Here is a 15,111-nt window from a genome sequence, read left to right as displayed (position 1 = left end):
TTTGTTTTAGAAACAATAAAAATATTTTTTTTAAATCAATACACGCCATAACTGGTGTCACCTGCCTTGCTCAACACACCAATATTTTAATTGCACAGAAACAAAGAAAAGAACTACATGGTGGTGGCATGAGTTATGGTGTGTTGCGTGTGTGGTTAACCATAATAGGCGAAATTGGGTGTTTTTCAAAATCATAGTAAATGGTTTAGTTCATGTTTAACAAACACAAACCTGAAAAGGCTATGAAATTCGCTGGTTATGGTATGCCGTGCCCAGTGCATAACTCACGCCTCACATCAGGTTTTGTTATTTATAGACAGCTAATTTGTGGTTCCGTAGTAGCTAAAAATAAGGATTCACTAATAAGGAATCGCAAATGCCTATGCATGTAGGAATCCCTGACAAAAAAGCGATTCCTAAACATTCCTTAATTGTGACTCGCATATTGCGAGTCCCAATTAAGGAATTGCTACCCATTCATTCTTATGAGGCCCATAGGAATCAATAGATATTGCATGCGTAATTTGCGAGTACCCAATAGGTACTCGCAAATTGCGCATGCAATTGCAAGGGTGCCAAAAGGACACCCTGTTGCACTCCTGGAATTGACATGTGAACACATGTTGCGCGCACACATGCCCCGAGGGCATGTGTGTGTGTAACCCGCAACTTTGAAAAATGCACTTTAGTGTATTTTTCAAAGTTTTCACTAATTACCATCAGGTACAATTTTCTGGTAATTAGCGGACCCTGATAGCGGAATCTCTATTTTAAATTAATTAATTGTGGGTTTGTAATACGCTAGAATCGACTCCTGAAGGAGTATCTCTGCGCAGTAGACCGCTGGGGAACCCGTCCTGGCTTTCCCTGTGAGATAGTCCCTATTGGGTATCTCCAAGGTGAAACCAGGCATCCCCGGCGTATGTGGGGGGCCGTTGTGGAGATGAGGCAAGCTAATGCCCAGAGTTGCCGAGTGTGATCCCTGGTTAGAGTAGGCACCGAGGTGAGAATTATCGAGTCTGCTGACCCTGGTCCACGACCCTACCTCGTCGGGAATTGAACCCTGGTCCCGGGCCGTCCTCTGCTCTCGGGTCTGCCGCCTCTAACCAGTGAGCCATCTTATATTGCATTCAAGGCATCGCAATTTACGATTCCTTAAATTAAATCGCAATTTGCGATTTTTGCATTTGGAATGAGGCATCCCAAATAAAAAATACCGGTCGCAGAGGGGAAGATTCTGAGAATCTGCCCTTTTGCGACCATTTTTTTCCTTGATCCATGTGGCCCTTTAACTTTAAAGTGTTTTTTTCAGTGAATATGTATGAGTTTCTATAATGTACTCACGGCATTGACCTGGCATGCACCTATTTAGCTCTGCAAACATCTTAGTCCGTGTGCAGTGGCTATTGGCCACAACGTCTGACCTTAGGCCGAACGTAGTCTGTCTGTGCATCCTGCAAGGATCTTCTCATGAAAATCGTAATCAAAAGGCCATTTTGTATTCAGAAACAGGCACAAATTTCTGAAAATCATGATTTTACTGTATCTAGCATTTTATTTTTCTCTTTTACTCCGCCCGCCCCGCTTTTTTTTAACTAAAATTACAATATTCAAGATGATGAGAATTTGTTTGTATCCTCTTTATCAGCCAATCACATTTGGGAAAAAAAGGAAATATGATTGACAGCACTTATGATGTTAAATAGCCAAGCTTTAAAAAAGTGCTTCCCCTTTCAAGCACACCCCACACGCGAGTATCTCAAAAACCAATAAACTGATTTAAAACAATCCTCAGAAATGTCATTTTCTGAATGTAGTTGTACTTTTATGTCAAATTTGGAGTAATTTGGCAGTTTCTGCTGCAGCTGCAAATAAAAGGTACGGCAGCTGAAATGGGAATGTATCCCTTATTGGAAAATTGGCCTGCCCCCTCTTTAAAATATTTTCTGGGCGCGAAAATTGAATACAGGTTATTAGCTGAATATTCTTAACGTGTAGCTTCGTCCATGGGAGTCAAAGTTATATACAGATAAATATATATTTTCAGTGTGAAGCGTGGCTGAACAATACCTACAACGTATAGACTGCCACTGATTATTTATGTTATATATATATATGCGTGTGTGTGTGTATATATATCCTAAAACACCACTTCAAAGAAAAAGCATCTGTGTATAATCTTAAAGAGGGTTAAATCGATATACTCATTGTGGTTGCACTGATCGACACTACATGGAAATATTTTGAAGTTCATCTTAAAGTCCTTTTCCGCCTGGGAATGTCTACATTACTGGATGCTTGCATTTTTGCTTAGTTCATTTACGCACTAACATCAGTAGGCATAAAACGCTCTGCTTGTATAAAATGAAAACACTAATATTACTTTGAAGAGATCATTTCATGTTCTAGCAAGCACGTTTTGTGTCCCTTTCCTTGGTTTCAGTGTAGTTAGATGAACAATGATTGTTTGTCCCTATAGACTTATTGCCAAGCAACACTTGTGGTAGATAGAGTGAACCATTTAAGCACATTAATAAATTGAATGTTGGTATTTTCGCCTATGTAGTGGGCATTTTGAAACTCTGTGGTTAAACGTTTAGCAAGGTTAGCCATTCCAGAATGTGGCCTTCTGGTACACCGGTTAGAAAGCTTTAGTAATTGTCTGAAAAGCTTCTTTTGCAGATTCCCCATTTTGTGATTTAACAGTGTTTCTACTTATCTGCACTGTAAAGGTAAGCCGTCCTTTCGCCTTCTCTCCGAACACATAAGCAACTCACTACTGCAGCACCTGATGGACTTTACTTATGTTTTTTTTCTTCTTTTGCTTGGGTTCCCTTTTTGGAGAATTCGTCCTCTTTTTTTCTTTTTGTGGTTTACCACAGTGCACGTTTTGCCATGCATAAAGGATTTCATAGTTGAAATTCATTTCCCTACTCATTGTTAAAATATGCTATGGTAATGAAGTATCATATAGCAGGTACACTGGTGTAAAAGGTCGATTAAGGTTAGTTTATGTTTTTGTGGAGTACATCCTAAAATACATGGTAGGGCTGCTTCAAATCACAGGGGTCTCAAAAGCTAATGTACTGTGAGGTAATCATCACAAGTGAAGACCTGCATTCTGAATGATTCAGCTGGTCCCCCAAGATATATCGGAGCTGTTTGCTAAAAAGGGTAACAAGGCTCTTAAGGGTCGCAGCTTTGGGTGTCACTAGGCTGTGCCGAAAGGTCCACAGCGCTGGGCACCGCACTGACACCCACGGACCACGTACACAACCTGGGATTCATCCTGGACTCCTCCCTCACGATGACCAAGCAAGTCAACGCCAACTCATCCGTATGCTTCAACACCCTGCGCGTGCTCTGAAACATCTTCCGGGGGATCCCTACCGAAACCAGAAAGACGGTCACCCAGGCCCTCGTAACCAGCCGACTGGACTACGGGAACGCCCTCTACGTAGGAACTACAGCCAAACTTCAGAAAAGGCTCCAGCGCATACAGAACACATCCGCACGACTCGTCCTCGACATCCCTCGCCACAGCAACATATCTGCCCACCTGAGAGACCTGCACTGGCTCCCAGTCAGCAAAAGGATCACCTTCAGGCTCCTAACCCACGCACACAAAGCGCTCCACAACACGGGCCCCGAATACCTTAACAGCCGCCTCACGTTCCACACTCCAACCCGCCAGCTATGCTCCGCCAGCGTGCCACGGATTTGCAGAACCACCTCCGGAGGAAGATCATTCTCCTACCTGGCTGCCAAGACGTGGAACTCGCTACCCACCCACCTACGACTGACCCAGGACCACCTCACCTTCAGGAAACACCTCAAGACTTGGCTCTTCGAGCAGTAGCAGCAGCACCCCAGGCGCACCCCACCCTCCCCCCCTCTCCCCCCAGCGCCTTGAGACCCTCACACACTTCCTTGCAACTGGCTTCCGTACCCATATCCTCCAATTTAGAACACATGCCAACATCCTCACAACTGTCACTGAAGCCTCATAATTCCATCTGACCCTCATGCCCACACCTATTGCACCATGTCTAGTTCCACACTCATTCTGTTGCTATCGGAGGCAACCCTCCACTACATGCTTGCAATTCTTTGAAAACTCAGCAGCAGGATTAATAATATCCAGTGCAAAAGTAGAAGACTATACCACAGCATTCTACCGCAGGTTACTCTCACAAGCCTTTCAAACTTCCAAGATCAAATCCTTGGTCTGGTGGCTCAGTTTATTGAGCACACACTGCAGCATCATGTGCTTAACCATATGTTTCCAAAGTCAGTTCCCAATCAAAAGGCTGCCATTTTGTATTCAGAAAGAGGCACAAATTTCAGAAAATCATGATTTTACTGTATCTAGCATTTTATTTTTCTCTTTTACTACGCCTCGTCACGCTTTTTTTTACTAAAATTACAATTTTCAAGATGATGAGAATTTTTTTTATTTTCTTTATCAGCCAATCTCATTTGAAAAAAAAGGAAATATGATTGACAGCACTTGTGATTTTAATCGGCCAAGCTTTAAAAAAGTGCTTCCCCTTTCAAGTACACCCCACACTTTTTTCAAACACGAGTATCTCAAAAACCAATAAACGGATTTAAACCAATCCTCAGAAATTTAATTTTCAGAATGTAGTTGTACTTTTATGTACAATTTGGAGTAATTTGGCAGTTTCTGATGCAGCTGTCATCGTTGCATCCTATAAAAGTCCATACAAAGAGCCTTGATGTGGGTAGCAATCAATCTGTTAAAACAGTCAAGAAAACCATTTGGTGAAAAAGTGCTTTACAAAATAGATGTATGGTATGTTGTCTCTATTTATAATAGTTTTTTTTTGCACCTTTATCCAAATCTCTTGTGCATGATAATTTAATAAAAAAATGCAAGGTGCATTGTTTAATTATAATTCAGGCTTGAATCGCCTCCCCTCCCGATTTTTGCAACATGCTACTGCCACATCTAGCACTTGGTTGCTCTCACCTTGGTTTTTGCCTTCTACGTTCTTGACTTTCTTTTTGATGGTAACTTTTATTTCTGCCACCACTAATGTCTGTATCCAGTATTGAGTGATCACAACAAAAGCATTAGGGCTAAATCCATGCCTGCTCGTACACGCTTAGGGTCTTAGAACTCTGAACAATTCTATGTGTATAATGAAAGGCATTTAAAGCCAAAGCCTTTCCTTTCACAGTGCTCCATTCAAAAAAGGTATCTGTGATTGAAGGGGATGGGGGTGGTGCCACTACTTCAGTTCAAGTGGTGCCTCCTTCCTAAGAATTAGTTTTAACAGCTTCCATAATTATGGGGTCTAAATTACCAAGACCTTTTGATATCTGCAGATTGTGAATTAGAATTGTTAATGCAGACTTATTGAAATCATTATCCTCTTCATCTAAAACTCAAATAGCTTTATAATTCGTTTAAGTGTAAAGGGCTCACTTCTGTGTAATTTTAGTCTTGGTCTTTTACAGTTGAAGCAAACAGCAGACATACTATCAGCTTTATATAATTTATAGCCGGTGAGTTTTATTTGCGATGAAAAATCTAAAGATGGTTACTCACCTAGCTTCTTGCTGTCCTTTCGGATAGAAACTTATTGCATTTAGGGTATCTTCAGAACATCTAGTTTCACATTCTCATCCCAGTTACTGATTATCAAAACATCATCTTTCATCTTTTACTTGAAGATGATAGCCGTAGCAGAATTTGAGATTTACATTAGGGAGTAAGTCCTTACTCTTCGAATTTTTTTTATCTTTGGTGAGTTGTATGGGATTAAGCGCCTTTGCATCCAGCTGGATATGCATGCCAGAAACCTAATGAAGGCAAAGAAATTAGTTTTTGCTTTCAGATAGTATTAGAAGGAAGACTCAAAGTTTAAAGAGATTCTACAGCTCGAAAGTAGTTCCCTTTTTTGAAGGAGATAGCCATTTTTGCATGAACACTCCCATGATCATGGCTGGGTTGTGAGACAATTAGTTTCTACTGGCAATAACAATTTAAAATACTGAAATAATAGATGACTTGCTGTCTGAATTTAGTTTCTTTCTTTGTCACCTGACACTGAACATTCATTTTCATTGTTTTTGCCTGGGCACTCCAGTTCTGCGTCTTAGCTACTCTGCTTTGGGAAGGGGAGATTTCACAATTTGTTATAAGCTATTAATAATAGTGCTTCTTCCTGCTCTTTTGTCATTTATTAGTGTTGTAAGTAAAATATTTTACTATTACTCACTGATATTTGATTTACTGTCCTCTGCAGGGTTGAAAGCCAGGTTGTTTGCCTGACGTTTGAAATGTGAACTTGTGACCTGCATATCAGTGTTGATGTGAAGAAAGAACATTTCACACACAGCCATCTTAATGTCGAAAATGAGGGAAGCCATTCTCTGGCTTATGCTATTGAACTTGAGTGTTTGGCTTGTGAAAATATTGCTTTCTTTCATTCACATTACACTGACTCCAAAACTGAGGGTTTGAAGGGAGCAAGAGATAATCTCGGTAATGGCAAATGGGCTAGACTATGTTATTGCATTTTGATTTTAGACACACAGTTTAATGTCCTTTTACTTTTATTAGATAGTTCAAAATGCCATTTGTTTTGCAGCATGAATCCTTTTCTGTATTCACATGCTGTGCATTATTTCGCCATCTAGTGGTTGGATCCAGAAACTTCTTTAGTCCTATTTTTTCCCCTTGGGAGTCGTCTGTAGCCATTTGGGTCTATGTCCCTCCTCCTATGACTTACGCCCCGGAAGCCTTGTGCGAGGCCGGTATCTTTAGATTTTGTTTTGCCATTGGGTCTGAAAGCAGTAGCTGAAGCTCTACAGACGCGGAAGGAATCACTAAAGAGAATACAACGGATCATCAAAAAAGATGAAAATAAAGAGAAAAGGTTTGAAAACCGAAAGACCATGGAAATCACTGAAGGGTCCCGAGCAGCACTGTAAGAAAAAAACGGACTATGTAAGTGTTAGATCTCTGATGGGAGAGTGCACGGAAAAAGTGAGATGACTACTGAAGAAAATGGAGAACACTCCCTTTAGATTTTGCACCTAGTGCCATTAAAAGTTTTTCCAAAAGAGCAACCAGGAGGTCTGTAACCTGTGCCTACCAGAGAACCACGACATAAGGAATTGTGAAGAGTATGCCGAGTTTAGGCCTAAGATCTTCAAAGCAAGAGAGGGAGAGGCAGAGGCGCCAACACCAGCCTACTGTGTAGGATTAGAAGAAGAGGAGCCTATCGCTTAGAGGCCTTGGTCTTTCGAGTAATAAGAAAAGTGTTGAGGAGGCACAAATCAACCAGGATCCGATGTCGAGGTGTAAGAGGTCTGTGAAGTCAATGCAAAATATCTGTCAATGAAAACCAGGGTTCGAGAACATAGTAAGTAGCAGATAACACCGAAAAAAAACATCTAGGGCCAAGCTAAAGTCTTTGGACTTAAAGCCCCATAAGGCTGCCTTGGCCTCGAATTGTTCTGCGACCGAAGGAAAGCCAAAATGCAAAGAGGAACTTCACGGGTCCCGAAAGAGAGACACTGAAGGAGGTAGCCTCTCGGAGATACCTTCGACGCCGAAGGGCGATCGACAGGAGAGGGGATAAAGAGGCTCAGTGGTTAGACCAAAGCACTAGAAAATGGCATCGAAAATTCTCAATGCCTTAGAGCGAGCCTTCAAAATCAAAAAAAAGAAAAGGTGTCTGAAGGCCGAGATGGTGGCAATTCTTCAGAAGAAGGATTTCAAGGCCTGCATGAAGGAACTCAAAATCCCCTTAAAGCCAACGGCTGAAAAGAGAAGGGTGAAAGAAGAAGATAAAGTCGAACTCAATTAACCAACTACTCCCAAACCCTTGGAAGATGAGCAGGAAATGTTCCTCTGTGAGGAGGACATGGAGGAGCAAGTGTATCTTCCAGGATCCTAAAAGGGGTGATGAACAGTGTCCGTATCTAAAAAAAAAAACTCGCCAGAAGAGGCTATCGACACAAGTCCCTCAAGACCTTCACCACCCAACGACATCTTAATGTATAATGCCATAGTGAACAGGGAAGCAGATAGGAACTAAGTAGAACTAGAAGAAGAGAGCACACAGGCTTGTTTCCTCCTAGCGACACTCCTACCAGCCCAGAGCAAAAACCAATAACCCTCCCCATGCTGCCAAGCATTGTAGATCAGGGAAAGTTCCCTTTAGAGAGCCAGTATCCCGGTAACATAGATGATAGACAAAAAATACAGACTATCTCTAAAGACAGTGTCTACATCAAGGGTAATGCAGTGGCGGATTCCATCATTGTGGCCAGGGCAAGAAAGAGGGCGAACGTGTCAACATCCATAGGGCACCCGCCAGAGAAGGAAAGCAAGAGAGTGAAAATGGTAGGCCAAAAGTTTGAGAGGAGTCCGCAATCCAGTGGAGGATCGCAAACTGAAATGTGCTCCTGAACCCTTGCCCAGGCCCTTCTCACTAGTCGTCTCAATTATGGGAATGCACTATTAGGAGCAGCCAACTACACTTTGTTGTCTAAACTTCAAGTTGTGCAAAATACTGCAGCACGGTTAATCTGTAACTTGCCCCCTCGCATGTCTTCAGTTCCTATTTTAAGGGACCTTCATAGGTTGCCTATTAGAAAAAGGATAATTTTTAAGATGTGTTGCTTGACCCAGAAGGCTCTTAATAAGGACTTGCCTACTTAAGCTCTAAATGTTATTTCTACCACCCCCCCAATCTACTGAGACCTTCTTGTAGGGGCTATCTAAAGATCCCACTAATCCACAGTATTAGACAAGGTGGCAGATCTTTTTCTTACCTAGCTCTACATCACTGGAATAAACTTCCCCTTTTCACCTGCTCTTTAAAAAGATGGTAAAAACATGGCTCTTCAATGCTGCTCTTTAAGCCAATGACAATGTTGATTCCTTCGCCTGTTGCGCTGAGATGCTCCTACGGGAGTGAGTCGCGCGCTATAAAAGTACTCTGCAGTGTAATGTAGTGAATTACTATACCCACTGCCTCTGTTAGGAGGTGGGAGAACTCCTGAAACACCTTCCTGTATACATATAATGAGGGAAGTTGCACTAGTAGAAGAAGGAAAGGCTATAGCCAACACATGCCTGAAATCAGCAGTATATGCGGTGGACACTGCCAGCAGACAGCTGGTACCTCGCACATCTATGAGGAAACACACTTGGCTGCGGGAGTCCGTTTTTTTCAAATGAGGTTCAGGTAAATATCGTTAACTCGCCCTTCTCAGGAGATTGCCTGTTTTGATGTGCTGTGGACACCAGACTGCAGTAGATAAAAAAGAAACTAACTTCACAAAGCTCATAGGGACACTGCAGTTCTGTGGGCAGCCAAGGAGCGGAAAAACACCAGCAAGAAGACCCGCAGGATGGGGAAACTTCAAGTCCGCAACATCACAGTCCTCCTTCCAGCCGACTTAACACCAGGGTGCTCAGCAGCAGTGGCTGTTCCCAACAACACAGTAATAAACCCTTTCGAGGCAGAACCGGAGGAAGGACCCAACTCTTCAACCAGTTGGCTCAGACTAACAGGAGCCTCACCACATAGCACCATTGGGCGGCAGGCTAAAGGGCTTGTTTCCATGAGTGAAGGGGGTTCACAACAGACAATTGGTCATAAACATCATCCATCATGCTACGGCATAGAACTGATAAAGACAGCACCCGACATCAGACCAAAAAAAGACTACATTGAGAGGAGGAACTGTGTTGCCACCCAGATTATTCAGAAAATGCCTAGTGGCATTGGTGGCCTTCCTAAGGTGGAAAGATGTACATGTCTTTTCATACCCAGTTAACTGGCGAATCAGCGCAAGCTTGTACGCGCAGCGTGAAAAGAACACCAAGTCGATCATGGACACACTCTACAGACTAGGTTTCACAATCAACCTTCCATAATCATCCCAGAGACAGAAACGATCTTTTTGGGGGCAAGAATCAATACCATCATGGTAAGAGCATTTCCTACCTCTAAGAGGATTCAGGCGATAACAGACCAGGCTCGCCTATACTGCAAGTGTCAGTCTCTGACAGTGAGGACTGCGGGAAAGATGTTGGGCATGATGGCTTCATATATTCAGCTGATCCCACATGCAAAAACCACACGTGAGACACTGCAAGGGTGGATCCAAAACCAATGGTCACAGGGGACAGTGAGTTGGGAAGATCTAGTGGTTGTAATGCGAAAAGGATGGGATGACATGGTGGAACGCGGACAACATATCGGTAACATTAATAAACCAACTGTGGTTTTCACCACAGGCATGTCACACACGTGCTGAGGAGCACACATAAGAAAGCTAAAAGACAACATAATCACGATGTTCTATCTGAACAAACAAAGGAGGATAAGATTTAATATGCTGTCAAAACTAGCCCAAGGGTTTTGGAGATGGGCCACTCAATCAATCAATCATTTGTAAAGCGCACTACATACCTGCGAGGGTCTCAAGGCGCTAGGGATGGGTGGGGGCCTCTACTGATCGAACAGCCAGGTCTTGAGTATCCTCCTGAAGGTCAGCAGGTCTTGGGTCTGTTGTAGGCTCAGTGGGAGGGTGTTCCATGTCTTGGTGGCGAGGTGGGAGAAGGATCTCCAGTAGGTTGTTGTTCTTCGGATGCGCGGGACGGTGGCGAGTGAGAGGTCGGTGGAGCGTAGTTGGCGGTTGGGGATGTAGAAGGAGAGCCGTCTGTTGAGATAGGCTGGGACGGTCTTGTGGAGTGCTTTGTGTGCGTGGATGAGGAGCATGAAGGATATCCTATTGTTGACGGGGAGCCAGTGCAAGTGGGGGGTGATGTGGCTGTGTTGTGGTACGTTGAGGATCAGTCGTGCCGAGGCGTTTTGGATGCTTTGTAGTCGTTTGATGAGCTTGGTCGGGGCATCCGCATAGAGAGCGTTTCAGTAGTGAAGTCTACTGCTGACGAGGGCCTGGGTGACTGTCTTTCTTGTATCTGTCGGGATCCATCTGTAGATCTTGTGGAGCATGCGGAGGGTGTTGAAGCAGGAGGAGATGGCGTTGACTTGCTTGGTCATTGAGAGCGTTGAGTCGAGGATGATTCCCAGGTTGCGTCCGTGGTCAGTGGGTGTCGGGGCTGCCCCCCAGTGCCGTCTGCCACCAGGAGTCATCCCAGGCTGAAGGGATGGAGCCGAGGATGAGGACCTCCATCTTGTCCGAGCTCAGCTTCAGACAGCTGATCTTCATCCAGTCGGTGACGGCCTTCATTCCTTCATGGAGGTTGGCTTTGCCGGTGATGGGGTCCTTGGTGATGGAGAGGATCAGTTGAGTGTCGTCGGCGTAGGAGATTATGTTGAGGTCGTGCTGTTGGGCGACGTGTGCGAACGGGGCCATGTAAATGTTGAACAGTTTCAGGCTGAGGGAGGATCCCTGGGGTACGCCGCAGATGATCTCGGAGAGGAATTGATTTGATAACAATACACCTGCCTGGTGTGGAAAACTGAGAGAGAGACAAACTAAGCAGACAGCATCCATATCACATGAATGGGAATTAAACGAGAAAGTGCTTCAAGAAGTCTTCTTATAGTGGGGCACACTGAAGGTCAACATATTCTGTACCCTAGAAAACACACAATGCTGAGACTTTGCATCTAGGCACCCACACCACCTCTTCCAGGGAAATTTGCCTATGCTTGCCACCAATACCCCCTCATATACTGAGTGATAAACAAGTGCAAACAGTCCCAGATGACAATGATCCTTATTGTGGGCAAGACAAGCTTCTCGGACCTGTTGGGGATGACAAGGGGAAATGTAAACATGTTACCACAAAGACACAACCTCCTCTTCAAGCAAGGAGGTATAGTCTTCCACCCAGAAGTGGGCAGCCTGAATCTAGCTGCCTGGCTCCTGAGGGCATAGAATTTGGACACTCTTATCTCCCAAAACGTTGTCTGGATGTCCATACCGAAGCAAGAAGTCCATACACAAGAAGATGCTACACAGCGAAATAGCATAGATACGTAGTGTGGGGCAAAGACAAGGGTCTGTTCCTTAGTAGAACAAACTACACCACGCTGATCTGGTATTTCACCTACCTGCTGCACAAAAAAACTGACATGCATTTAATTAAAGATGCACCTGGCGATGAGAAAAGAGTATAGCGCCACCAGGTTTGCACCATTGCTAATGTGGAACCTCCAATTTGTTGCTAATATTTAATCAAATGCAGAAGCCAGAAGTGCGATTCCTGACCTGCCTTCCTAATTGCAATCCCATCATTACGCAGGATAAACGAGCTGCAGGCGCTAACCACTGAAGAACCATATCTGCAAATACATAAGGACAGGATTGCAAAGATCATATTGCAATTTCACATGACCTAAGCTATCCAGTTACCCTGATTTTTTTTCAACAACAAAAACACAAGCTGAGAGAATGCTGTGTACACTAGACTTATGCAGGACTGTGAGGTACTACCTTGACAAGTCAAGGGAGATCAGAAAGGGAAGTCAATTCTTCGAATCATTTGTAAACCTCAACAAGGGCTCACTGGTAACAAAACGGACCATTACAAGGTGGATAGTTAAAACAATCCAGTTGTGTTACCGGAAGGCAGGGAAACGCTTTGAAGAGAAACCTACGGCACACGGAACAAGGTAGAAGGGCTTCACCCTGGCTTTCTAGGAAACGGGCCCATCAACGACATATATATGGCAGACAGATGGTCCTGTATCCACACCTTCACAAAACAAACTATATGGACAAGTGGTACATCTGGTCGCAAGCTCAACCTCATTTTAATACCACCATCAACAGTGCCCCAGAATATCGCTACAAAATCAATGCACAGATTGTAAATGCACAAAAGCATTCATGCTGCAAAACAAAATTATTGTTTTGCGGCTTGGAGAATTTTCTAGATTTACATGTGACCCTCCACCGTCCAAAGAAATGAGGTGAGGCAAGGAGGGAATCATACTACAACTGTGAGAGATAGAACAGAAGCCTGTGTGCACAAATAGTCTCCAAAGGGGGAAAAAGAATCTGACGCTGGTGACCACGCTCCCGGGACGCTCTTCTGAAGTCACAGGAGGAGTGACATAGCACCAAATGGCAACAGACGACATTCAAGGGGGAAAAAAAGAGAGAAAAAAAAGAGGAGTAACAAGGATTCTGGACCCAGGCACAAGATGGTGGAATAATGCACAGCATGTGAATCCAGAAAATCTATTCCTACTGGTAAGTAAACATTTAGTTGCCTGATAAAGCTTTAAAGTAATAGAGACACATTTTCCCTGCCCATGTATCCAAATGTATACCTTAATGAAAAGAGACACTGGTTAAAAAATGGAACATTGTTTTACCCATTCTCAGAAGATCTCTATTTAAGCCAGTAGCTTGCTGTTATTTAAGGTTCCTGTCTTGAAGAAACACCTTCTTGACAACACTTTCCTTTTTCTTTTAAATCATACTTTTTTTTTTTTGCACAGACGTTTTCCATTTGTACCCAGCACATTATCATTTTGAAAGCCTAAATCCAGATTGCGCATAAATGTGGCTCTCATTCGCCCAATGTCTTTCCTTAGTCCCATTGCCCTGCTGAAGTTTGGGCAAGAGAGACATTTTATAATATGGCTCTGAAGCCAAGCCTCAATTTTTGCACTCATGAGAAGGGCTCAAACACTCACAGAGGCTGTCTTTCTGCTGCGTGGTGTAAATGATTGCCAGGTGCATCATTCAATAGCTCATTTCTCCTGTTTTGTTCTCCTAATTGTGCATGTATCGCTGGTAAATATATAGGGTGTTAATCGACGAAGGAGAGACTCTCTCCATCTTACAGCAGAGAGAAAGTGTTATACAAATTGTTAAATGCGATTTTAGGGGTAGACATTTTTATTAAAAAAAGCTTATTTGGACCTAACTTTTGTTACACGTCTTTGAAGAGGAGTAGTACTGTGTAGGTGTGTTGTATTCTCTGGTGTGTGTTTAAATAGATATGTTATTTGGAGTGTCTGATTATCCTACCACCTGTGTAACATATTGCACAGAAACCTGAGCCTGGAGCCTTGTCTTCTAGTATAAATAAAAACCTTGGTAGTTAGTTTGTGTTGTGTGTGCTGCCTTGTTGTTGTTTTCCTTGCGTTGACAGCCAACATGAGCAAAGGATGAGTTAACAGGTAAGGATAGTCTTGCTTCATCTCCAAAGTGGATGGAAGTAAAGGAGAACTAAGTAAAGCTTTTTCTTGGTTTTCTGTAGAACTATTATATAAGACGTTGAGCCACAGTTGTAGTTGGAACATGTTGGATTTATACGCTACTTGTGTGTTCTCTCTCTTTCACTCCTTCCCTCACCCCACTCTATCCACTGGTGTGTCTTTCCTGACCTGCCCAGGTTACCCTGAGAAGAGACCCAAGAACAATTTCCGAGATTTTATCCCTGTGGTCCTAACCAGTAGAACTCGCAGCCAGTCAGGTGAGTGATTTATTCCTCCTCCCAGACTGGATCAAGATGTTGTGGTCCTTGCACACTCTTTGAAAACTGGCTTGGTGCCTTATTCAGCAAAGGTTCTTACAATGTAGAGAGAGTGAGTTGAGGCATGATTATCATTTAATTAGACAATAACCTCGTTCTTCTCATGTTTCTGAGTTTCCTCAAAAGGAACTTTTTCCTGAGTGTTTGCCAGCTGAACAAGGCCAAATTTAACAACTGTAGTACACCAGAAAAAGAGCAAGTGTTTCGGTTGTAACTACCTAAAATGGCATGCTCGTCTCAATCATAAACAATCTAGTTATTAAGTCATTGGGTATAGCAGACACTTTGTTTTAGATTAGCTTTTACTATTTAGGAGAAAGGTGTCAAAGTGCATATTTTGAGCATGCTTAGTTCATTTGTTGACTTCTCGGTTGGAATCCTGCACACTGTATAACTTTGTAATATAGAGATGCAAAACATTACACTGTTTGCTAAGTTGATGTCCTTGTTAATCAATGCAACATAAGGGCCAAGCAGAGAAGTACATTTGTTCTTACGAATCCATATTGATTACCTTTTTTTCCTGTTATCACTTTTTGTTTTTGTTATGAACAGTTTTTATTAGTCTTGAGACAGATGTACCTGATATGTTACAG

General features: G+C 43.1%; 1 protein-coding gene across 10 annotated transcripts in view; it reads left to right on the top strand.

Moving 5' to 3' along the window:
- Window positions 1–15,111, top strand: part of BCORL1 (BCL6 corepressor like 1) — a 962,450-nt gene that overhangs the window by 696,569 nt on the left and 250,770 nt on the right. For 7 of the 10 annotated variants that reach the window (XM_086918802.1, XM_086918799.1, XM_086918797.1 and 4 more), the window contains one exon: window positions 14,375–14,455. The exons of the other annotated variants lie outside the window; for them this stretch is intronic. In XM_086918802.1, the coding sequence (XP_086774928.1) occupies window positions 14,375–14,455 (81 nt within the window). The remainder of the gene's footprint in view (window positions 1–14,374; window positions 14,456–15,111) is intronic. 10 annotated transcript variants of the gene reach the window in all.

This window comes from Lissotriton vulgaris, chromosome 4_1, assembly GCF_964263255.1.
Source record: "Lissotriton vulgaris chromosome 4_1, aLisVul1.2, whole genome shotgun sequence".
NCBI classification, from domain to species: Eukaryota; Metazoa; Chordata; class Amphibia; order Caudata; family Salamandridae; genus Lissotriton; species Lissotriton vulgaris.
The sequence above is the reverse complement of the archived record's forward strand: the minus strand, read 5'-3'. Positions and strand labels throughout refer to the sequence as shown.